At 40.0% G+C, this 25,084-nt stretch overlaps 1 protein-coding gene across 1 annotated transcript in view; it reads left to right on the forward strand.

Annotated features, from left to right (window-relative positions):
• The window catches only part of GABRB1 (gamma-aminobutyric acid type A receptor subunit beta1), a 522,015-nt gene that overhangs the window by 180,809 nt on the left and 316,122 nt on the right, over positions 1–25,084 (forward strand). The window contains exon 4 of the mRNA XM_004706270.2: positions 11,825–12,045. Coding sequence (XP_004706327.1) covers positions 11,825–12,045 — 221 coding nt within the window. The remainder of the gene's footprint in view (positions 1–11,824; positions 12,046–25,084) is intronic.

The raw sequence follows: 25,084 nt of genomic DNA on the forward strand, positions 1-25,084 counted from the left end.
AGTTGTCAAGTTAACATCACAGTCAGATGGAAGTTGTCAAGTTAACATCACAAGCAGATGGAAGTTGTCAAGCATTTTATCTTGCTTGGATCTAAAACCAATTGCCCTGGAAGCAGCAGTCAAGAGATTAAAAAAAAAAGTTGCTTTGGGCAAATCTGCTGGACAAGATCTCTTTAACGTGCTGAAAGGCAAGGATTTTACTTTGAGGACTAAGGTGAGCCTGACCCAAACTATAGTACTTTTCAATGGCCTCAAATGCATGTGAAAATCAGACAGAATAAATAAGACGGAAGAAGAATTCGTGCATTTGAATTGCAGTGCTGGCAAAGCATATTGAAAAGTACCAAGGACTAGTCAAAGAGCAAACAAATTTGTCTTGGACAAAGTACAGCCATAATGCTCCCTACAAGCAAGGATAGGAAAACTTTGTCTCACGTACTTTGGACATATTATAAGGAGAGACCGGTCCCTGGGAAGACCTTCGTGCTTGGTGAACTAGAGGGGCAGTAAAAAAGAGGAAGGCCCTTGATAAGATGAACTGACACAGTACCTGTAACAGTGGGCTTAAGCATAAGAACAATTATGAGGAAGCCGCAGGACCTGGGCTGGTTCATACACAGGGGGGCTAGGAGTCAGAAGGGATTTGATAGCACCTAACAACATCCACACTCTTTACGGAAAAAGATGCCACTTCTTTCTCCCATGGAGGGGAGGGTGGGTTTCAACCACACTCATTTGCTTTAGCAGTTGAGAGATTAACCACTGTGCGACCAGGTGTATAAAATCTTGTCCTTGGGAAGCTCAGAATCTCATGGGACTGAGGGATAATTGCAAAACAATACGATAAATGCCTCTATCAAATAGAAGAAGAGTGTTGTGGAGCGCAAAGGAAATGAATGACTAATTCAGAGTCACGTTTCCCAGGGGTTCTATCCTGATCTCACCCGATACTGTCTCCATGGTGAGAGGATAGAGTTACAGGGCTGCATCTCTCACTCATGATTCATAGTTCTCACTGAGCCCTCTCTGTCTGTATGCTGACATAACTCTTTACACACGTCTTTACACTCATGTCCAATGACATCCACAGCATTAACCTGCCTAAACTACATTCATCTTCTTCGGTGTCCAACCTCTCATTTCTATTATTATCTGTAATGAGAAGTGGCACCCAATCACATGATAAACTTGGGGGTCATTCTTGAAGCTTCTTTCTTGCTAGCCTCACAAGAGTCAAAGGCGACCGCATTCACACACATTTCTCTTTGTCTCTAGCTGCCCTTCAGTGCTGTGTTAAGTCAGCCCTGACTTATTTGCTCTCTAGGTTAATCCCAGAACGTATTAAACTGATATCCTTCTACTCAACAATCTCATTTCCTTTATCTGGAAGCTACCAGTGAAGAAATGGGAAAGCACCGGAGGTATCTGAGTATTTGAGATGGGGGATTTCGTGCAGGGGAGCTGATGACCCAGGTGCTGGAAGAACTGGAAGCTTAGGAAGAGGAGTGGAATGTCCGGGAAATGAGCGGTGCTGTCTCACTCACTAGTCTATACGTTCTCTTGTGCGAGAACAGAGTCTTGTTCCACTTTTTGCTTCTCAGTGTTCAGCAGCATTGTTCTCAGTCTCCCTGGAGAGGGTGTTCTCCAACATGCAGCGGCCTCATGACTTCATTCTCTTGCCAGGAAAGCACTGCCCGGTCCTGTGGCATCTTCACCATCATTGCATGTTCAAGCCCATTACTGGAGCCACTACAAATCTTGATTGCCTTCCAATCTAGGGCTCTCATCTTCCAAAGCCATATAGGACAGTATTCTATTGTGACCCACATGATTTTCATTGGCTGATTTTATGAAGTAGATCACCAGGCTTTCCTATTCTCTCTGCATCTGGAAGTTCTCTGAGAACAGTGGACTTGTGTCGTTTGAATATGTGTGGCATTTCTTCCAGTATTATAGCCACGTATGATATACTTACAGACAAATGGAGTAGGTAGCATTACGATACATTTTCATAATATAATATTTTCAGTATAATGCACAATCATTAAATATGGGCAAAATGAAATGACCATCCTAGTAATTTATGACCTTCAGAAGGTTCAAGTAAAACTTCCCTGCTTCTAGCTTAACACTTCATTATATATTACCATGGAAACAACTCTAATTAGTTCAACATGATTATTTAGCTTCTAGAATATAAAGTACTTAAACTGTCACCTTGTGGAACATGAGTTTCACCACTTTCATTTTAAGAATTCAGTTCAATTCATTGGACAGAAAAATGCTTTGGGAAAAATTTTTAATCATTTTATTGGGGGCTTGTAAACTTCTCACAATCCATACATCCATTGTGTCCAGCACATTTGCACATTTGCTGCCCTCATCATTCTCAAAACATTTGCTCTCTACTTGAGCCCCCGGCATCAGGTCCTCATTTTCCCCCTCCCTCCCCCCTTCCCCCTCCCTCATGAACCCTTGATAATTTATAAATTATTATTATTATGTCATATCTTACACTCCATGACATCTCCCTTCACTCACTTCTCTGTTGTCCATCCCCCAGAGAGGAGGCCATATGTAGATCCTTATAATCAGTCCTCCTTTCTGTCCCACTTCGCTCCACCTTCCTGGTATCACCACTCTCGCCACTGGTCCTGAGGGGTCTATCTCTCCTGGATTCCCTGTGTTTCCAGTTCCTATCTGCACCAGTAAATTATATTTAAAATACTAAAATTCTTACAGTAGTGCAGTCTTAGTCTCATGGAGTTCATTGCACTGAAACAAAGTGCACCCTCCCCTTACCAGGTCAGAATCACATATGTCACATTCGTTACAATGCCCTTCATAGGACTCCTTTAGATGACTCTCATTTTGAATAAGCCCATCACTTTAAAATACTTTTGTTAACTCACCGTGTTTGATTAATACCAATTTTTTTCCCAGAACACAAAAGTGACAAAAAAGTCTGACTGCACAGATGGGTAGACCAAATGGGGCTATTTAGGATTATACAAAGGTAAAAGAAGATTTTGTTCCCGGAGGCATTTCAATTCCAGTTGGCGAGAAAGCAAAAAAAAGAAGAAGAATACGGCTGTTGGAAGCAATGGTAAAGAATGCATGTATCTTAAAGGAATTGTAGGATAAGATGGAAAAGATACATATACAATAAACACATAGCTCACGTAATCTTAAGTTATATAAAAATGAGATTATAAACTAACAGCAAACCTGGAGGGTACAATGATGAATCCTGCTGCAGAATGTACTTAATGGTGACACTGCCACAGGAAACATTCATTTAAACAGGAGGTTCCATTAGAAACAGATGTTGTGTGGTTCATTTCAATTACAGCTTAAATCGGTTTATTTATCAGGCCATTTTTCACTAAACCTTGTTTTCATGGAAGGCAAGTTGTGTTGACTTAATTTTTTTCACTGTCCTTGGAAGAAGTACTAATTGATGTATGTACATTCGGGTTCAGTAGCTTTTCTTTCTTTTTTAATTGGGGTTTTGGTGAAAGTTTATTGAACAAATTAGTTTTCCATTAAACAGTTTGTATACATTTTGTTTCTTATTAATAGTTACAATACCTTAACTGTAGATACCCTCTTCTTCTGTCCTTCTTGGATGCCTTTGCATTTGTCCTCCTGAGGCAAATGATCGCATGTGGTTAATGTGTCCTAGGAGAAGAGTTCTCACCAAGTGCTATTGCTCACTTTATCAGCCTGTCTATTGTTATGCAACAAGCTAATTCCCAAGTGGGTTCAGTTCCAGGACTGAAGGGTGTCTCAGGGCCAAGGTACCAGAGGCTCCACCCGGTCTTTGCCAGATCAGGAAATGAACTGCCCGAGTCCATTCTGACTCACATAGAAGAGAGCCGCCCCTGCAGGCGTTCGGTGGCTAATTCCGCAACTGGAGACCATTTATGCCTTCTTCATGGTCTGTATAGTCTGGTCCAATCTGGAAGCTCTGCTGAAACTTTGGGTGGCTCTGCTGGTATTTGAAATAGCAGTGCTGTATCTCCAGCATCATAGCAACATGCAAGTCACCATAATACAACAAACTGACAAGTCGAGATGCCTTATAATATCTCCCCTTTAAAATCAGAGTGACCCACTAGATGATTAACATTTCTTTGAGTATAAATGCCTATGATTATTATAAGATTTTGGCCATGGCAGTAACATTACAGCTTCCTCTCATCGGAGGAAATGAACATGACATCAACCTAACTCCAGGAAAGTGGGATTTGTTGTAATGATACAAAAAGGACTCATCAGAAACTGAAGGACTGAACATGCTTAGCTCTCACATAAACTAAAAATAGGAACTCTTTGGAACATGATTATTCTTTTTCAATGAATAGATAACTTAGCCTCTAATAGTCATTTTCTGCATTTGCCCTCAGGGTCTTTCTTCTGCTCTGAATCGGCTTTCTCATTTTATTCATACTCTCCTTTCTCAGAGGCTCACAAGAGCCATGCAGCCCCAGTCGGTCATAACCTTGCTGTTGATCCCATAATCTTCTCTCATATTCTTCTTTGTCCAATAGCAGATATCTGCAAGAGGATTATGATTGGTTCTTCTCATATTTTCCACCATGGGCACAGGCTTATTGCTTGCCTGTGAATCAGCTACTCTCCAACCAGATATTTTACTCTGTCCCAACAGCCCTGGCACTCACTATAATTGAGTTTTCAAACTATTTGTCCAGTATCTAGATTGAATAAGTATGGAGAAAGGATATAATCCCATTCCATAACTTTTCTGATTTTTAAATTGAAAAAGTTTGATCCCATACCTCCCTCTCAGTCTATGTACAGATTCTACATTAACACAATAAAGTGTTCGGGAAATCCCACGCTCTCAATACGATTCATAATTGGTTAGGGTTTCCATAGTCGAATGTCTTTGTATCGTGAATGACACATAGGTCAACACGATTAGAGTAGTCTCTGTTCTCAGTGAAGATTAATCTGACATCAGCAGTGACAGTGTTTGTTCCATCAACATCTGGCTTTAATGCCTGGAAGCCTCCTCTCTCTCGACTGCTGTAACATCTTTTTTTTTTTTTTTTGGCATTATCTTCAGCAAACATTTTCATGCCTCTTGTATTAGCAATATTGTTCGATATTTCTGCATTCTGTTGGGTCATTTTTCTGGGGTCTAGGCATGCGTGTGGATCTTCTGGTTGATCAGCCAGGTGACTTCTTACAGTATTTTTGGTAAGGACTAGATGGGTGAGCACCTCAGGAACAGCATCGGGTTGTTGAAACTTGTCAGTCAATTGGCATTCTGTCAAATCCTGGAGCCTTGTCTATGACCCATTGGTAGATGGCTTCTTAATAGAAAGAGTGCAAATTATACTACTTTAATTGAGAACTGTGATAGGATTTTTATTCAATATATATAGGAAACAGTGAGATACGTGGAGCAAAGCTTTCATCACATGCTTACAGTTCTCTCTACAGGAAACCATCCTCAGAGTGGGGTGGAAAGAGCTCTACACACACAGGTGCACATACATGTGCTTAAATCGATCTAGGGATTACTCATGTTTATAGTATTTTCTCCTTCTCATTCTCTGTTGTTCACTTACCATACTTGCATGATAATTGTTAGCATTTATCATTAAAATCTTATTTTGTCTTCTTAATTTTTTTAGACATTGTAATCATAAAATGTTGCTCCATTACTGACTGATTAAATGTACGCTATTGAGGAAAATGATGGAATGAAGACTATGTCACAATATTTCACTGTGAGGAAATTCTCACTAGCACTGCTGGGAATCTGGAAAGTAATGGGAATTTACTGTGAGTTCCGAAACGTGGGTTGCATTGTTGATTGTGCTGACCACTATGAAACATTTTACCAAACCATGATTTTTAGATAGCTATTAATTTTCTTACACTCCCCGAGTCACAAATAAGAACCTGACACCAGGTATTAGAAGTGATCATGGACAATTGTTTATTTCCATAGCCAAGAGGGATTTTTTACCTATCAAACATTTCGTAACTATCTCTTTAGTATGTTTTAGTATGATCCAATTTATAAAGCACCTTCACTTTAATTTTCTCAATTCATGCTCATAATAAAGTCAATAAATGTTATTAACTTCCATTTTAGAAAGAATTGCCTGAGGTATAAGGGGTTAAGTTAGCTGCTTGTGGTTATATATCTAACATGTGGTAGAGCTTGGAATCAAGATGTTTTGAAATCTAAAATTCAGAATGTGTCCAATTCATTTTCATTCCAAATTACATGCTCTTAAGAACTTCAAGAGGGTACAAATGAGAAAGACAGCAGTGGAGATTTGAAAATTGTAGTTCCATGGTTCCAGTGTCCAAAGGTCAACTCATACATGTTTATTGTTATGTAAATTGGCCCTCGCTTTGAAATAATTGAATCATCCCTTACTGGCAACACGTTCTTCACCACAATCACCTTCACTTGTTGCATGTGTAACCTTTAAATTAATGTAAAGGCTTCAAGCCTTTTCTAAATAAAGGCGAAATAAGAACCTTATGCACCTGTTTCAACTCGTCTACAAATGTCACTAATAACTAAGGAATGGATAGCTTTCATAACCCAGTGATTGTCTATTGAACCCTCTATTTTTATTTTTAAAATCTAGGTAAAGTATTTAAAATGGCTTTATATTTTTTAAAAGAAAGTATTGTATGAGTAACGGTAAAATGTGTTCATTGTCATTGACAAAGAAAGAACGGTTATGAATTATTGGGAGATGGTTTCTGAGTAAATAAAGTAAGCATTTTTGACTATCATGGTTTAAGTACATTAGTATTTAATATCCAGAATGAATATGGTCTTATCTTTTAAGATTCTTCAGAAAGATGTTATGCATTTCAGGGTCTAGCTGAAGTATAATTTGCCCAGATCTAAAGCATGATCTCAGTTTATGTTTCTCAGCTAATGAGATACATAATAATGCAAAAGTATAGAAGTTGTGCAGGAGTTATGCAGTGTTTTCCTTTGTGGTTTTGTTTTAATTATTCAAAGGATCCTAGCCAATCAGTGGTTAAGGCACTCCATTGTTAACCTAAAGGTCAAACATTGGAGCTGACCAGTCAGTCTGTCTGTGGAAGAATGATGTGCAAGCCTACTTCTATAAAGATTTACATCATTGCAAACCTTTCTGGGGAGTTCTACAGTGTCCAAGAAGGTCTCTGTGAGTCAAAGTCTCCTTGGTAACGAGTTTAGTTTTCAGTTATTCAAAAAGCCATTGTTTTTGTTTTAGGTGCCATCTAGTTGGTTCTGATACACAGCAGCCCTCTGTCCAACAGAAAGAAACACTGCCAAATCCTGTGCCATCCCCACAGGAGGTTTGAACTCATATGCGTTGATTCAGACAATCCATCTTGTTGAAGGTCTTTTTCACTTCCCCTCTATTTTACCAAGCCTGATATCCTGCGTGGATGGGTTTCTCCTGACAACATGTTCAGAGTATGTGAGAGGAAGCATCTCCATCCTTGCCTCTAATGAACGTTATGACTGTACTTCTTTCAAGACAGATGTGTTTGTTCTGTTGGTAGTTTCTGATATTTTCAACATTCTTTGCCAACACCAAAATTTAAATGCACCCCTTCTTCTTTGATCTTCCTTATTCAATATCTAACTTTCACATGCATACGAGGCAATTGAAAATACTATGGCTTGGTATGGCACACCATAGTCCTCAAAGTAACATCCTTCCTTTTCAATACTGTAAAAAGGTCTCGTGCAGTAGATTGACCTGATGCAATGTATTATTTAATATCTTGACTGCTGGTTCCATGAGTGTTGATTGTGGATCCAAGCAAAACAAAATCCTGAACACCTCAATCTTTTCTCCATTTATTATGATGTTACCTATTGGTCTAGTAGTGAGAATATTGGTCTTCCTTTCATTGAGTTGTAATCCACATTGACGGCTGTAACCCTTGATCTTCATCAAGTACGAGTGTTTCAAGGCCTGTTCACTGTTAGCAAGTGAGATTGTGTTATCCACACATTACAGATCGATGTTAAGCCTTCCTCAAATCCTGACGCCACATTCTTCTTCCCATACTGCAGCTTCTCTGATTATTAGTTCAGCATACAGATTGAAAAAGTATGGTGAAAGGATGAAACCCTGACACACACCTTTCCTGATTTTAAACCATATAGTATGCCCTTGTTCTGTTCCCAAAGCTTCCTCTTGATGCATATACAAGTTCCCCATGAGCACAAAGTAGTGTTCTGGGCACCCATTCTATTGATGCCTGTCCATATGTTGTTATGTTCCTTAGAGTCAAATAACTTAGCATAGTCAATAAAACACTTTGGTTTGTAATGTTCTGTTTGGCTTTTGCTTGCCCATATTAGGATGTAACTCAGAGGTGTCATGTCATTGGAGGTCACCCTCTTGAAGTTGTGTTACGTTTTTTCCATTTTTTGATATATGAAACCCAGGATCGATGGATCTATAGAGACAGCAAGTAGAATAAGGGTTTCAGGGGGAAGGGGTTTAGTGATGGAGGGGGGTTGAGGGGAGATGATATCAAAGAGTCTGTAGAAAAAGAACATTTGGGAACTGACTGTGGTAGCAATTATACATTTATGCTTGATATGATTGAACTATGGGATGATATGGTATATGGTATATGGAGTGATATGGTATAGATTGATTGAAAGAAACACACAAGTAAACATCGTTCTGGTATTGTCTTCATTCACCCAAGATCTATGTGACATCAGCAATGATATCCCTAGTGCCAAGTAATCTTCTGAACCTCTGACAGCTCCCTGTTAATGTGCTGCTGCAACTGTTGTTGAATGATCTTCAACAAAATTTTACTTGCATGTGATATTTTCTATAATTTGAGCATTCTGATCTGTCACTTTTGGGGAAGAATGGGTACAAGTAGGGAATCTCTTCCAGTCAGTTGCGAAATTACTGTCTTCCAAATTTCCTGGCATAGATAAGTAAGTACTTCCAGTCCTTCATCAGCTTTTCAAACATTTGAATTGGTATTCCACCGATTCCTGGAGCCTTGTTTTTAGCTAATGCTTTCAGTATAGCTCTGACATCTTCCTTCAGTACTATTGATTTTTGCTCATATTCTGCCTCCTGAAATGGTTGAATATCTACTAGTTCTTTTCGGTACAGGAACTCTATATATTATTTCCATCTTCATTTGATGCATTTTGCATTGTTCAATATTTTACCCATGGAATCTTTTAATAATGCAACTTGGGGCTTGAATTTTTCCCATGTGCCTTACTGACTCTACAATCAAGAGCAAGTTTCAGTCTTTTCTGGTACATAGGCTTCTTTTTTGTTTTTTATTTTTAATGATCCTTTTCTTTCTTCATGTATGATGTTCTTTGATACTATTACACAGCTTATCAGCTATTCTGTGTTCAATGAGTCAAATTCTTGAGATGTCTAGGATTTCAGGTATACTCAATGGATATATTCAAGGTTCTGGTTTGTCTCCTGTGGACTTGTTTTCATTTTCTTTAGCTTCAACCTGAATCTACATGCGAGTTATTGATGTTCTGTTTCGCAATTAGCCCTTGGCCTGGTTTTGACTGATGATGTTGAGCTTCTCCATCATCTCTTTCCACTGATGGCGTCAATTTGATTTTTGTGTATTCCATCTAGCAAATTTCATGCCTCGGTTTGTGTTGTTGAAAACATATTTTCGATGAAGAAGTTCTTGGTCTTGCAAAATTCTATCATGGCATCTCCAGCTTCATTTCTATCACCAAGACCATATTTTCCAACTACTGTTCCTTCCTTTTGGTTTCCAACTTTTGTATTGTAATTAGAATAATTATCAATGCATCTTTCCTACATACTTGTTTAATTTCAGACTGAAGGGATTTGTAGAATTCTTCAACTTCTGCATTAGCTTTAGTGGTTGGTGCATAAATTTGAATAATAAGTGTATTGATTGGATTTTCCGGAAGGTGGATACATAATTCTATCACAAACAGTAGTGTACTTCAAGACAGATCTTGCAATGTCCTTTTTGATGAAGAATGCAACATCTTTCTTATTGATTGGTTCAGTCCCAGCAGAGTTAACCATAGAATTTTTTTATTCAACATGACCAATAATAGTCCATTTCAACTCAATAATGCCTAGACTGTTGATATTTTTTATGCATTCCATTATATTTTTTACAACTTCTAATGTTCGTAGATTCATACTTTGCACATTCCAAGGTCAGATTATTCAGTGTTGGCCTCATCTGTTTCTTCTCCTTTTGAGTCAGCCACTTGCATGAAGGATGATCCTGAAGGCTTTACTCCAGCAAGCTTTACTTCATTCATGTTATTTATGGTCCACTTTGTTTTGAGAAGGCAGCTCTTCCTCGGCCATATTTTGAGCCCTTTTCCAACCGAAGGAGCTTCTCTGAGATGGTAACCAGCCATGTTCTAGTACTTGTTTTTCTAGTATCTGACAGTGTTTCAGTTCTGTCCATAAGGTTTTCAGTGGTTAATTCCTCAGAAGGGACAGACTGTTTCTTCTTTGTAGTCTGTGAACTCTACTGAAAACTGTTCTCTTTGGGCAACACCATCAACATTTGAAATACTGGTGAAATAGCTCACAGCCTCACAGCAAACTGCAAGCCACCCCTGCCAGACGACTTGATAGACAGGTGGCAGAAAGTCACTACGGGTAAACAGACGTCCTTTAAAAGCAAAAGTAAACCTTCTGTTTGTATAATCCTAGAGCTAAAATCTTAAAGACTTTATGCTGCTACCATTTCTCTTCTTTTAATGGGCAATAATACTCTAAATTAATAGATTTTTTTTCTTTAATAGCAGATAGAAACGATAGCTATCAGTTTATCATCACCAACGCTCTCCAGTATCGGAATGCCTTTGCTGACCCTAGATTCTCCTTTTCTGTTACTACCAGAGGAAGTCTGAGCAAAAAGAAGTGCTGAGGAGTATCATTAGTGTAACCTTTTATAGAGATCAGTTCTGTGGTACAAACTCAATCCTGTATTCAAAACAAATTTTAAGAAAAATATAAAAACTAAGTCAGAGAGGAATTGCAATTCTATAATTGATATAAGTTCTCAGGTCAACTAAACATTTCTATCTGCATGTAATTTAAACTCAGGAACCACAGTTGTAATTCTCTAGCAAGAATAACGTAAAGGTAATTGATACCCTTTGCTAATCACAGGAAGAACTATTCATTTGAAACACATTTGCCATTTGAAAAACACACCCTTCTCTTGAGTGCAACCATTGTTGTTATTTAGCAAGCATTCTTCCTATTAGTGTTGTAAACGTTGTGTCCAGCAAGAACCTTTGTGAACAGGGCTCTTTCAACACAGTATCCCCTGATTTATCATTTTCCCCATGACATCTTATCTTTAAGCCTTAAAATTTGATTAAATGTATTTACACCCTGTAATGGTTGAAACACGTGTCACATAAGTTCAAGTATTGCTCTAGTACAGTGGTTCTCAGCTTTCCTGATACCGCAACCCTTTAATACAGTTCCTCATGGTGTATTTTTGTTGCTACTTCATAACTGTAATTTTCCTACTGTTATGAATCGGGTGACCTCTGTGAAAGGATCATTCAACCTCCAAAGGGGTCACGACCCACAGGTTGAGAACCACTGCTCTAGTACTTTAAACTTATTGTAGCGGAGGTGCAGATTCCAGTGTATCAAAATATGGTTTCTTTGGAAAAAGGAGGGCTGTGGGTCTCTGGGTACCTACAACACCACATATTATTCAACTTGTAGCAAAAGGCTTTAGATTATGATGACAGTCAAATTCTTTTTTGTCTTCTTTTACTTCACAGGACTATACGCTCACCATGTATTTCCAGCAGTCTTGGAAAGACAAGAGGCTTTCTTATTCTGGAATCCCACTAAACCTCACGCTAGACAACAGGGTAGCTGACCAACTCTGGGTACCAGACACCTACTTTCTGAATGACAAGAAATCATTTGTGCATGGGGTGACGGTGAAAAATCGAATGATCCGACTGCATCCTGATGGAACAGTTCTCTACGGGCTCCGGTAAGTGGCTGTACAGCATGTTTTACTGTTGTGTTTATGTTTAACTCCAGGAAGGGAGAGAGGAGCAAGGAGACTACATAGACATTCTCCAGCACATAGTACAATTAGACTAAAGACCAGAAAACGGTCTTTTGGAACCATTTGAGCTCAAGGTAGGCATCAAAGTAGTTGAAATCCTTGCCCTGAATTTCAAATAATAAATAGCAAAAGAAAATATCTTTACCAACCAGATTTCATATCTAGTTTGTTTTAGAAATTGCATATTATCCTGTTCAACTGCTTGATTATCACAGAGCAACTCGCACAGAACAGAAAGATGTTCCAAGTACTGGGTACAGCTGTTTTGTCATGAAAGGTGATTGGGAAGTAATTGATGAAGTAGGAACATATTTTGTGTTGACTTTGATAAAATCATGTATTTATATTTTCTTTTAAAGACTTAAGTTTTTAGTTTTTATATTTAGGCTAGTGAGTGTGTCTTAATTAATATTGACATTTAAGTGAAGTAGAGTTTGAGAGTCAATTATTTGCTATGTATTCAGTTGTTCTAATCCCATTTGATAAAATGACTTCCCTTGTCCAATTGGATTTTTGATGCCTTTGATTAAATATTTACTTCTCAATTATTATCAGATTATTTATGGTTTGCATTTTTTACAATAATTTAAATTCTACTACCCAACTATTTTGTATGTTAATGCTGTATGTCTGGCAGTAAAAAACTCCAAAGTATGAGGTGAGAGTAACACTGGCGGTGATGGTTAATATCATGTGTCAACTTGACGGAGCCATGGTTCTTGGTGGTTTGGCAGTTATGTAACGATGTGATGTAACTTGACAGTAATGTAATGACATAGTCATTCTACATTTCATGATATGATATGATCATTCTTCATTTTCACATAAATTCGATTTTGTGAATCATGTCATCCATTAGTCTTGGCAAAATGATCTTCAGAATTTGTTGGCAAGACTTCTGATGCCAGTTTAAAAAAAAATCTTTGAGCTAAAAGTCTCTCAAAGGAATGATGAAATACACAAACAATTCCCTTGAGTCTATGAGTAGTTCCTTGATAAGACAGCTTGGAGACTATGGATGAGCTCCTCTGGCTTCAGAAGGAGGGCAGAAAACCTCTCCTATTGCCCCAAAGCAGAGGTCAATGATGCCTCGATGTTCCATCCTTTTCCTTTATTCTAATACCACCAGTTCCTCCCCCCATACTCTACCTTTCTGTTGGGTTGGGTAATCCATTGCAGTAGCCACACAGAACTCACAATGTCCATGATGAAGGGGTTTTATTAGGGAAGTTAACTTACTACGAGCCAGGATCAGTAAACATTAGGATACATCCTTGATCCACAGCAGTATTTCTCTTCTGCCAGGAGCCAAGTCTTTCTAGTCCTCGTGTGGTCCCCTGACTCCTGCCTCTGTGGGCCAGGAAGTCAATCTACAGACTTGGTGCTGCGCCTCTGTTCTGTCGCATTTTCTCTGTGCAGCCTCCTCTGGTGCCTCTGCTCGGGGCCTTTGCCACTTCAGATAGAGTTATGGAGCCTGCTCCACTTGTGGTTCTTCTTTTGTCGTCCCAGGAATTATCTCTGTGCCTGTTTCTGACATGGCTTGTTCTTATATTCATGGGGGTGGGGATTAAAACTGACCACCTCTTAGTGTTTCACATTCGCTATTTGCCTCATAACCCCAGCCCCCAGTCCCCCAATCATTTGGTTGGAGTTGCAGAGACATGGATAGAAGAGCCATACTAAGAAATTTTATTCCACCACATGACCACAGACAAAATCTACTAATTCGAGATTATTAGTGATTGTGCATTTATTGAAAACTTGATTGTAATTTTTCTGTCCCCTGTGTGGCTGTTCTATCAAATATACCCCAGGTGCCGGGGGATGAATTATCCTTTTAAAGTATTCTGGAACAATACTTCTATGACAACTCAATAAGTGTGGTAGTTACATAATCTGTTGTCAATTTGAGAGTAGTAAAAGTGAAGGAGTGGAGCTTAGCCTGTCAATTAGGACACAGCTTCATGACCTCATTTGGAGGTGCTAAGGCGATAAATAACTTGCTGGAGGCATGACTCAGGCTCCCTCCCTGGAGCTGGAGCAGCCACATGGAGACCCCTGCCAGCGTTGAGATATTTCCACTGCTACTGGATCCAGAAGACTTGGCACCCACTGACCTGTGATATTTTTTCCTGCATTCAGTGTCATTGTACATGTTGTTTGAGTCTGAAGAGGAATTTTTAGACTGGTAATGGACATATGGGTTAATGTCGAATTTATGAATTTGACCTGGACTGGGCTGGGATGCTCTCTTAATGTCTGTTTGCTCTTTGATATAAAGTTCTCTCTTACAAACATATGAGGCTCCCTGGATTTGTTTTTCTAGTCTACCTGGACTAACACAATAAACTGCTCAATCTGTGTGAATGTACTGATGAGTCAAGAATATATATTTGTTTTTAAAAGCAATTAGATTTTGTGCCAGCAAGAATGTAGGTAACATTCTCAGTTTATAGTCTCACTTTGGAAGTTTCCAAGCTAACAGTGGGCTCTACCAATGGGAATTACACGAAGTAAGAAACATATTTCAGAACCAGGAAGTTCAATACATCTAGTTTTTGACTCGGAACACTGAAACCCAAAGAAGGCCTGAGCTAAGTGAACACAATAAAGTCATAAAATCTTTGAGCAAAATCCAGGTCTCCTGATTCCCAGACCTCTACTTTCACCATCCCACTGACTTTCAAACGAATTTAGAAGGCAGCCTTGCATCCTGAGCTGGACAACATCACTTTGCCATAGTCAAGATTGACACAGGAAGTTGTAGCGCATAGACTGAACAGGCAGACGCTTCCTTTATTGCCAGTCCTCTGATCTGCTCATGATTCCAGCGCTTCATAGAAGAGTCTCGTGCCAGCGTTCATCTCTTCCGTTTCTTTCGCCCCTAGCTTCCTCCCAATTGCTTTCTACGCAGGTTTGTTGTTCCATTTCCGGACAACATTTTATACTCTCTTTCTAATAATCTAGGAGCCCTGTTAGCATTATAGGTTACACATCAGGCTGCGACCACAAGGTCAACAACTCAAAACTACCAGCCACGTTGAGGGAGGAAGACCAGTTAATCTCAGAAATCCGTTTGGTTTTGAGTTTTTCCCAAATAATCAGTTAGGGATTTTTAGCTCCATGCTATGATGGATAAAACCGTGTCTCTACATTTGCATGACTTGTTCAAGTCCACGCTGTGAGAACAAGTTGGGGTTGGAGCCCAATTTTAATCCTCTGATTTCAGACGTCATATTTGCTCTACTCTGCTATGTTCTCTCTGGGATATTTATAACCTCTCGGAAAAAGAAACTCAGACTTGTGAGGGAAGTACTACAAGGGAAGGGAAGGGAAGAGGAAGAGACATGTTCATTTTCATTTATCTGATGCAATGCTTCCTAGCCTTAAAGACGGCAATTAGCATTTTTCCTTTTACTGTGTTTGGAAAGAATAACTGTCATCCATCATTTCCTAAGCATCTACACTAGAAAAATCTTTATTATATAACATCTTTCTTGGCATCAAAATAGCAGTACATACTTCGACATGGGTAAACAGAAGGGTGAAATTTCTTTCTTTCTTTCTTCCTGTAAGTCCACTTAATACTAACAATGAAGTAGAGCCATGCCATAATGGTTTGTGTTCACAGTGATTGGGCCAGTGCTATTTTTTGAGTACATCCAAAGAGCCCTGTGGCCAGGCATTTCATAATCACAAGACTATGTCATCACACTAAACTAAAAGTATGCTGTATTCAAGCAGAATTCAAGGCTCTTTACCTTAATTTATATTAAACCACAAGAATAGAATTGATGATTTTATATTACTGTACATAAGATTTTACATAAATACTCTAAGATAATAGATGCATTAGTCTGGGTAGACTAGTGAAACCAAATTTATAGACACTCATATTTTATAAGAGAGTTTTATATAAAGGGTAAGTGTACATTAAGAAAGCATCCAACCCAGTGCTGTCCAAGCCCATAAGTCCAACATTAGCCCATATGTCTGACACCGATCCACAAAGACCTCCTCCATCTCACAAAACACATGCAATGAGACCGACTGCAGGAAGAAAGCCTTATCAGTGAACATGTAAACATCTCAGCGCTGGCAGGGGTCTCCACACGGCTGCTCCAACACCCAGGGCTGCATCGGGGCAGGTCCATGTGGCTTCTTCTAAGGGATGTCTCGCAGGAAAATGAGCCTTGCCAACTGAGGCAGAGAACTGGCTAAAGCAACCGCACCCTGGTCCGACCATCAGAGAACAAGAGACAAGGAAGACAAGGCTCGCCGAGCTCTTTATCTTGCCGCCCTTCAATTAATCCCACGTGTGTTCGTTGGCCAGGTTGGCACAATAAACCTTAACTATCACAATAGAGTACTATCTGATGGAGACGTGACTTCATGGTAGTTTATAATCCTACTGAAATGCTCTTTTTTTCTGCCACCAAATACTTTTCCCTCACCCCACCATTTTCTTTTATTAGTCCTTTGTCTTAAAAGTGTATCTCACATTGCACTTACTCCATGAAGACTTCTACAGCCTTCCAAACCAGATAAACATCTTCTCTCATTGGATATTTTATCACAGTTTAATCTCTTGTAGACTCATGGGGTTTATAACTCTTTTATATTGTTTTACCTTTCTCTGTTTTAGCGTTCATGCAATGCAAACCAAATTATTAACCTACTGAAAGTGTGAACCGTGTTTCCTTCATCTTTGTGCCCCTTTCTCAAGCCAAACAGATACCATATAAATGTTTGTAAAATTGGAATTAAAATATTTGGACACACTCACCTACCCGCTACAGTTCTCAGCTGCAATATTCCTTACATCTAAATCATGGCTTGTAACCAAAGATCAATTATCACTAATAATGACCAGATGTGTTCTTCCTCTTGTCCAAACCTGCTCCAACTGGCTGCACACACTGCTTCTCTCCAAGGCTGGCCACGTGGGTATGCAAAGACTATGTTTATCTTTCCCTCAGAACAGCAGGCAGAGAATGCCTTAATTCTGAAGAGACATTTATTAGCATATGCAACCTCCAGGAAACTCGACCTTTCCTTTTGCCTGGCCTCTCTACCCTTGCCATTGATTTCTCTTCAAAGGTCCTCAGCACCTCTTTTCTTCACCAACAGGCTCAGAGCCAGGTGGTTTTGAGGGGTCATCTAAGAATTGATAGTGCAAAACCTTCCAGTCCCATACTGAGTCACGTTGGAACTTGATGTGTATTTTACAGTGTGTGTGACCTGTATACACAAACCTGTAAACATATACATATTAAGATATATATAAAGCATCATTTCAATGAATATTATAAATTAAATAGTAACTACATCTGAAATATAACCAACATGTTGTATATAAATAGTTTAAAGTATATATTTTCCAGGTAAATTTCCAATATCGTATATTAACCTTCAATGAGTTAGAAACACCTACTATTATTATTACACTATGCCTATCCTTAAGCAACTAAGACTGAGGAGTTTGAATTAACTTTCTCTACCTCATCCTTTTTTATTTCTTGTTTGCTTTTTAAAGATAGATTTGAACAAGTACACACATTACATTTGCCTGCGAAATTATCTCTTTTGTAGCGCAGGTTCCCCTGTTTACCTCTTCCTAGCCCTTGAGGTTTATATTTCTTTAAGAAATGTGTCCTTTCTCTGATTATATCCACTTGGGATAAATATATCCTTTCTATTTGAAGATTGATCAGACTTGGGTTCGTTCTTTTGTTATTGTTGTGGCAGGCTCACTTCATGAGAGGAGCGTGCACTCTGTCAGGAGACAAAAATGTGTGTCTCTGTTTTTGTGATGTTAAAACTGTTAAGATTTATCAGCACGTTCAGGGATTGACAGCCTGGTCTGTTTATTACAATGATCTCATTAATTTCCACCAAATGGTCCTAGAAGCCACTGGTAACCGCTAACCAAAGCCAAACTCACGCTCATCAAGTTTAAGTTGATGCTGACTCATAAGGACAGGGTAGATAAGTCCCTGTCGTTACCCAGACTGTAACTTTACTGGAATAGTAAGCCCATAGCATAAAACTACTTAAAAAACAAACAAACAAAAGCCCTCCAGTTGAGTATGGCTCACAGCAACTCTGTCAGCACGTGTAGGTTACTGAGACTAGAATTCTGTGGGAGCAGACCACTTCCTCTTTCTTCCACCGAGCAGCTGGTGGCTTTCAACAACGAACACTGCTGTCAACACAACCCACGACATCACCAGGGATCCTTTACATCGAATTAGAGTTTACAAACTGATGAGCCTCCATGTCTCCTTTCTCAGTATTTTTTATAATCTATAATTATTCTATAAAGAAGGACTTGTGTCATCATTTACTTGTTATCCTGAAGTATAGTGTGTGCCATTAAAGCAAGATTAATGCCTAATTATTTCCTTTGATTTAGCAGTTCTTAAAATAACACGTTGTTTACTAGTATCATCCAAATGCGACCATTGAGACTCAGCACTTTGTTGTTTACTTTGTGTATCATTATGAAAACCTGGGTTTTAGCAATTAAACTGGCTTCAATTCATAGCCACTATTGTTATTTTGCATACTCGCTTTGTCTTATTTTTAGCCAGTGTCAGCTCTTTTCAGTAGGTGTCCAAGTTCTTTCAATGTGGTCTCTGTAATTGTCAGTAGCTTTCTTGTTTTCCAGTGCATCGGGATAGTCTAGATAGGTCTTCTACACTCCCTGCTCCAGAAAGGGAGAAAATACACCAGGGGCTCATACTGATACTTCTGAGCGAAATTTAGGATTAAAGAGCTCTTACTTCATATCTGATTTTATATTTTATCTTGCTTTGTTCTCCCACTGACAGTATTAATTTCTAATGCTAATAAAAAAAGAGCCCTGGGTTTGTTAACACACACTTCCTTTCCCCTGCCCCCCCCTTCACCCATGGCCCCCCGGAACTGTCATCCCTTTGTTCTCTCTTTCGGCTTGTTTATCCCACCTATCCCTTCCAGGTAGACATGCAGCGACAACAATATGCAACAACACAAGCCGGGGCACAATGAAGCAACAATAGAAAATAAAACAATAGATACAACAACAACAAACCCTAGAAATAGTTCAAGGTCGATTTGTTGTCCTTTGCTTTCCAGTCGAGTCTGATGGGGTGCCATCCCCTGTCCCCACATCTATCCCAGGAATTCCCCCAGGACTTCATTGCTCTGCTCCCCCTGCTGCTCTGCTACACGCCCCCAGGGTCTGGCTTCGGCGTAGTGGGCTCAGGGAAAGCCCCCAATAAAATTATTTAATTAAAAAAAAAAGAGAAAAGGAGCCCTGATGGTGGTGGCCAGTGTGCTTTGGACTGTTAGCAGTTCAAACCCACCAGCTGCTCTGAGAGAGAACGGTAAGGCTATATGCTCTTATAAAGAGCTACAGCCTCTTAAACCATAGATGAGACCACTATACATTGGAACAGAGTCAGTGGAAGTGGTTTTAATTGTACTAACAAGATTCCTTGGTGACCCGAATGGTTTGAGCTCAAGTACTCCCTTCAACAGTGACAATCGGAATCCACCCAGAAGTGCCACGGCAGACAGACCCTGTGACCGGGCTTCAGTAGATCTATTTTCTATTCTTCGAAGCCTGGGCTCCCCAGGAGTAAGCTCGACCAGCTGGCAACAGGTTGTTGAGTTTTTAAAATAACATTAACATGACTGTTTATTTATGTCATGCTATTAAATACATATATGTTATAGTTTCAAAATAAAAGCACATTATGCCTCATAGGACTTTTGAATATATCCCACCTAGCCTATAAAATTAGTACATGTCAAGTTACATTTTGAGTTTAAGTTTACATGCGTTTCACACTGTACTGATAAGCCCTACATTTGCTGTAATTTGTTGCCAGAATTTTTTTATTTGATCTAAGTGTGCTTTAGAATCGTGTGACATATGTACACCATGTTGCTTGTCTTTAACGCTTTCCCTGTGAAGCAGGGGACATTTTGTAAAGTGTGGCATCAGGTGGACGGTCGGCCACTCTCACGCGGCTTGCTTCATCTCCTCATCGAAGTTTCCGCACTGTACCCTCACCGATCCCGCCTTCTCCCTTTGCTCCTGCTTCGAAATTTTGCTCCTGGGCAAATGCTGTGCTTCTGATTTCAAATGGCTGTGTCATGATGTGCATACCTCACTAGGGTTAGCTGTGTCCCCTTACGGGTCTGTTGTTCCACTGAGAATTGAACCACAGTTTTGTGGGTTCTGTGAGAAACCTGAAGGGTCATGGTATTGGAGAAGACCACCAATGTCTAGCTGATCAGCAAGCCTGGTCTCTTTTATGATTTTGAACTTTGTTCTACGTTTTCTCCCATTCTATATTAAAAAAACCAACCAACCAACAACTCAACTGCAATCAAGTCCATTGAGACCCTATAAACAAGCTAAAACTGCCCCTGGGTTCAGAAATGATAATTCTATGGAGTAAAAAGTCACATCTTTCTACCACGGAATAACTGGTGGTTTTGAACTTCCCACCTTGTGGTAAGCAGACCAACATGTTACCACTACACCACCACAGCTCTTCCCAATCTATATAAGACATACTGATGTGATCACTTTCTGAGCAGTTGGTGGTGGTATCTGGGCCCCATCTGATATAAGGGTTATGAAGACTGATGATTGTGTGGTCTATGAGTCCATTGGACTCTTTTTTTCATGAGTCTTCAATTTTCTTCATTCTTAATTGTTCTGGACAAAGAGAAACTAGCATTTTCACAGCCCATGAACTTGTATGATCCCAGGTGCTACTCACAAGTGGACTAGAACATTGTCTTTATAGACTGCTATGCCAATTGACCTGAATGTACACTAAGAGGATGGCCCTTTGCCCTGAACCAAGATATTCGTGTTAGTCCAGGCAGACTAGAGAAACAAATTCAGGAAGACACTCATATTTCTGAAGGAGGGAACTTTATATCAAAGAGCAATCATACATTAAGAAAACGTTCTAGCCCAGTCCACATCAAGTCCATAGTTTGATATTAGCCCATATGTTGACAATAGTCCATAAATTCCTCTTTAGACTCATGCAGTCATGCAAAGATGCTGAATGCAGGAAGATCACAGGCCAGTGGGTAGAAAGTCTTGTGGATTCAGTGGTGATGGTGGAAGCATCTCAGTGGTGGCATGGGTCTCCATGAGGCTCTCCAGCTCCAGGGCTCTGGCTCCATCAGCATAGCTCCATCTGGGGTGGCAACAGGAATGTCTCAAAGCAAAGGTGTGTCTTGCCTCCAGGGAGAAAGACAGGAGTTCCCAGAATCCTTGAGGAGAAGGCCATGCCCACACAGAGGCCTCATTGGCTATCGCCTGATTGACAGCTTAGACTCCACCCATTCACAAGTTGACAGGAGATTATGTAACTGCCACAGAACTCATTCCTTCAAGATGTTTGGTTACATCTCCGATGTTTTCTTGCCTTTTCTCCCTTTATGCCCAACATGACCATGGATATAATTCAGTAAAGGTAAATAATTACGAGGTCTAGGGGTTCAGGATGATTTTCTTAGGGGACTGTTCTGTCAAACAACTCTCTATTTTTCTATCTAGGCTTTGTTCATGATTAAAAGGTCTTTATAAGAATGTTAACAGAGAGAGGGACCAGAGCTCAACCTGGTGCGCCAAGACCTGAATGCAACATACCGGTGTGAAGCAGGAAACTAATAGAGAGGTCTCTGGGGTGGGCCCCGATCCCAGCTACGTGGACCCCGTCCCCAAAAGAATGCACTACAGAGGACAGAACTGAAGCTTCAGCTGGGGGAGAGGGGTGCGTCTGCTCAGAACACAAGGTAGCAAACGAAAAGGGAAGATGAGAGAAAGAGAGAGTGGAACCAAGCCCTGAGGACTATATTCCTGCATGCAGCAGCCAAAGCACAGAGAGGACCATAAGGCCAGCCCCACCAGGAAACATGATGCCCCCTCACAAACCCCTCGTGCTATGGGAACAACACTGGGAACACAGTGCAGAAATTGTGTCCATTTGACCCCCATACCCAAAGGGTGTGCCACAGAGCAGCAAGGGGAGCAAAGGAAGTCCTTGAGGAAGCCCCAAAATAGACTTGGCGGGGGGCAGGGCATGACACCTCATCAGACTCGCCCGGAAAATACACACGAAGGTAAACAGACAGACCTGGAACTATTTTTAAAAAGGAAAAATGAATGGTAACAGGCTACGGTGAAGGTGAGAAGTGCTCAGGATACCTATCAGGACATGTTACAGAGTTTCTTCAGGTTGCCAATAAATACCCAAAGAGCATGCCCTTTTTCTGTAAACCTGAACCCCAAGGCATTCGGCTTAAGCTCCATAGGTCAGCAAACCCAGTTTCAGAGGCACCCCACTCCACAAATCAGCCTTTTCTCCCAGAGCAGTCTATGTCACTGGTTGTGTGGTCGAAAGTCTACCACTCTGTTCCGTGCTCTGACTCCCGAGTCTGCTACTGCTGTCATTTGACGTCCCAGCTGTATTCTGGCCAAGGAGGTTTATTGAGCAAGGTTCTCAGGGTCCAGGGTACGCGTTCCAGGCCTGGTAGTTAAGATTCCCCATTCCTGCTGAGAGAGCTCATATTGTAACCAGCGGGGTGGCAGTCACAATGTATTCTGTAAACAGTTGATATAGATCACTCTTCTCAGTGTCTTCCTCCACTTTCTCGTCCAGACCCATGCAGGAAATGGTCAATTGGTGTGAGGGCTGCAGACTTTGGCTGGAATAGTCACCAACTCACTGCTCTTGCAGCCGCCCTTTGGCTCTTGTAGGCCACTGTTCTGCAGGGAACCCCTTCCTGCAGGGATGTCTCCACGTCCCTTTTCATACAGAAAGGTTTAACTTCCCCCCACAGGAATGGTCTTACTGTGAACATACACAGCTGCCATTCCTTGCAGCTCTTACAAGTCGCAGCAACCAAACTAATCACTGTAGGACTCAACTGTTTCACGTCACATGCCTTTTTGGCTCTTTCTCTTACAAAACCCCATCCTTCCGTGATTCCGGTGTCATTGCAACAAATCCCACTTGGTATACTAAATATTTAAAGAGTTGTGTGGACACTAAGTCTATGGGAATAGCTTAGTTGTGGGGAGTTAGAATTGATGAAAAGGAGAAGGGGAAACCTCGTCTGACCTGGAAGGAGGCTTGAGCTGGCGTCGAGAGCCGAGGCTGGAAATGAGCAGAACACGTCCAAATGCAAAGATATTTGACAGTGGGAGCAGGGGTACACGAGGGATATTTAATGGTGTCCTCTGGACTGACTTACATTTTCATACATACTTTAGACACATGTCTCATAGAGAACATATTAATGACTCCTGTTTTATTATCCATTCTACTCTATTTCTCTTGTTCTGTGTATTTAATCTACTTGCATTCAGTGGAATTATTGATGGGCATGAATTATTTACTTGGTTGTAAATTCAGATTATAAGAAAAAAGAGGTTTTCCTTCTATTGCTACCCCCTTCTTCCTATTTCTTTCTTTATATATAGGTAATTATTTTCACTAAAATAATTTCCTTCAACTGCAAATAAGATGGATATACTTTCATATTCCCTACCTTTGCTAGAAAAAATGGTAACATGCTCTACCCACTGCTCCATACCTTATAAAATGGTTTTACAAAGCTACCACAAATATTCAAAGAGGAGTTTTAGTCAGCCTTACCACTGCATGGACTATACTCTCAGCCCCTGTACAGGGCATCTCAATTCTGTCCTGTGAATAGTTCCTCCCATGAAGACTTTTTCTATGAGGGCAGATTTGCATGTATGATAATTTCACTGTATTCCGTTTCAGAAATGAAAACAGTGCTGTTTGAATAACTCTTCTTACTATGATTGAACTATGGCATTATATGATCAATCCATTATATTACCATTAAAACTATTTTTTTAAAAGTAAAATAGCAACATTAAAGGGAACAGCTCTGCCAGATGTGTGAGCTTTTAAAAATGGAAATGATCTTGCTATGTTCTCCGACACACATTATTGGCTCCCATTTCAAAGGGAAGCTTTAGGTTTTATACAGCAGAGTCTCATGTTAGCCCAAGGCCCTATGGGGTGAGGTGTATTTTGAGAACTCCCCACTGCTCTATTTGTTTACCTAGCTTTATTTTCATTGTTTATAAAATGTTCTCGACAGTGTCTGACCATGGGTTGTTGATGAGAATAAAATGCATGGCTACACTCTTTGAATATCGAAGAGTTCTCACTATACCTTTGAGGACTACCTCACCTTGTATTGATTCTCAGGATAAAGCACAATAAAAATCAGAGGTCATTATCTTGATAATGCAGATCCAAAAAAATAACCCTACTATTGATTTTAAAAGACTTTGAGGACCCTACATGTTTCATATTAGCTCTCTACATTGATTGCACACCCAGGGTGGGAAAAGGCCTCTCTCTCTCAATTGACTTCCCCTACATCTAAATGATTATAAATGTATTTTAGAGTCCTGTACAAATCTCACAGCCATCTTTGTAAAATACACTGGGCAAAAAATATTTTTGAGTCAATTCCAGAGACTAAATATTCAGGCTAATATTGTATTTACAAAGGAAGACTGGTTGATTTTGGGAAACATGGTCAGTTCAGGGAAAGAAATGTACTGGTTTGAATAAAAGAGAGGAAAACAGGTCTTGCATACATAATAGGTCACTGACTTTATTAGAATGAATGCCTGGAGACATTCTTCAGAGTTCCCACCAAAGAGCACAATATTGCTCTTTTCTCCAGTATAATTGACTTACATTTTGGAGTTCCATCACAGTACCACAGAGAAAGCAATTGCAAAAGTTCTCTTGCAAAAAGACTCTTTGCCCTCTCCGAGTATTTTCCCTTTTTAATTGTTATTTTTAATGCTCTTGTGTTCGTCCAGGTACATTAGAGAAACAAATCCACAGAAACTCATATGTATAAGAGAGAGTTTTATATAAAGGGTAAG

Source organism: Echinops telfairi, unplaced genomic scaffold, assembly GCF_000313985.2.
Source record: "Echinops telfairi isolate 266 unplaced genomic scaffold, ASM31398v2 ScPeMD7_7468;HRSCAF=8506_0, whole genome shotgun sequence".
NCBI lineage: Eukaryota > Metazoa > Chordata > Mammalia > Afrosoricida > Tenrecidae > Echinops > Echinops telfairi.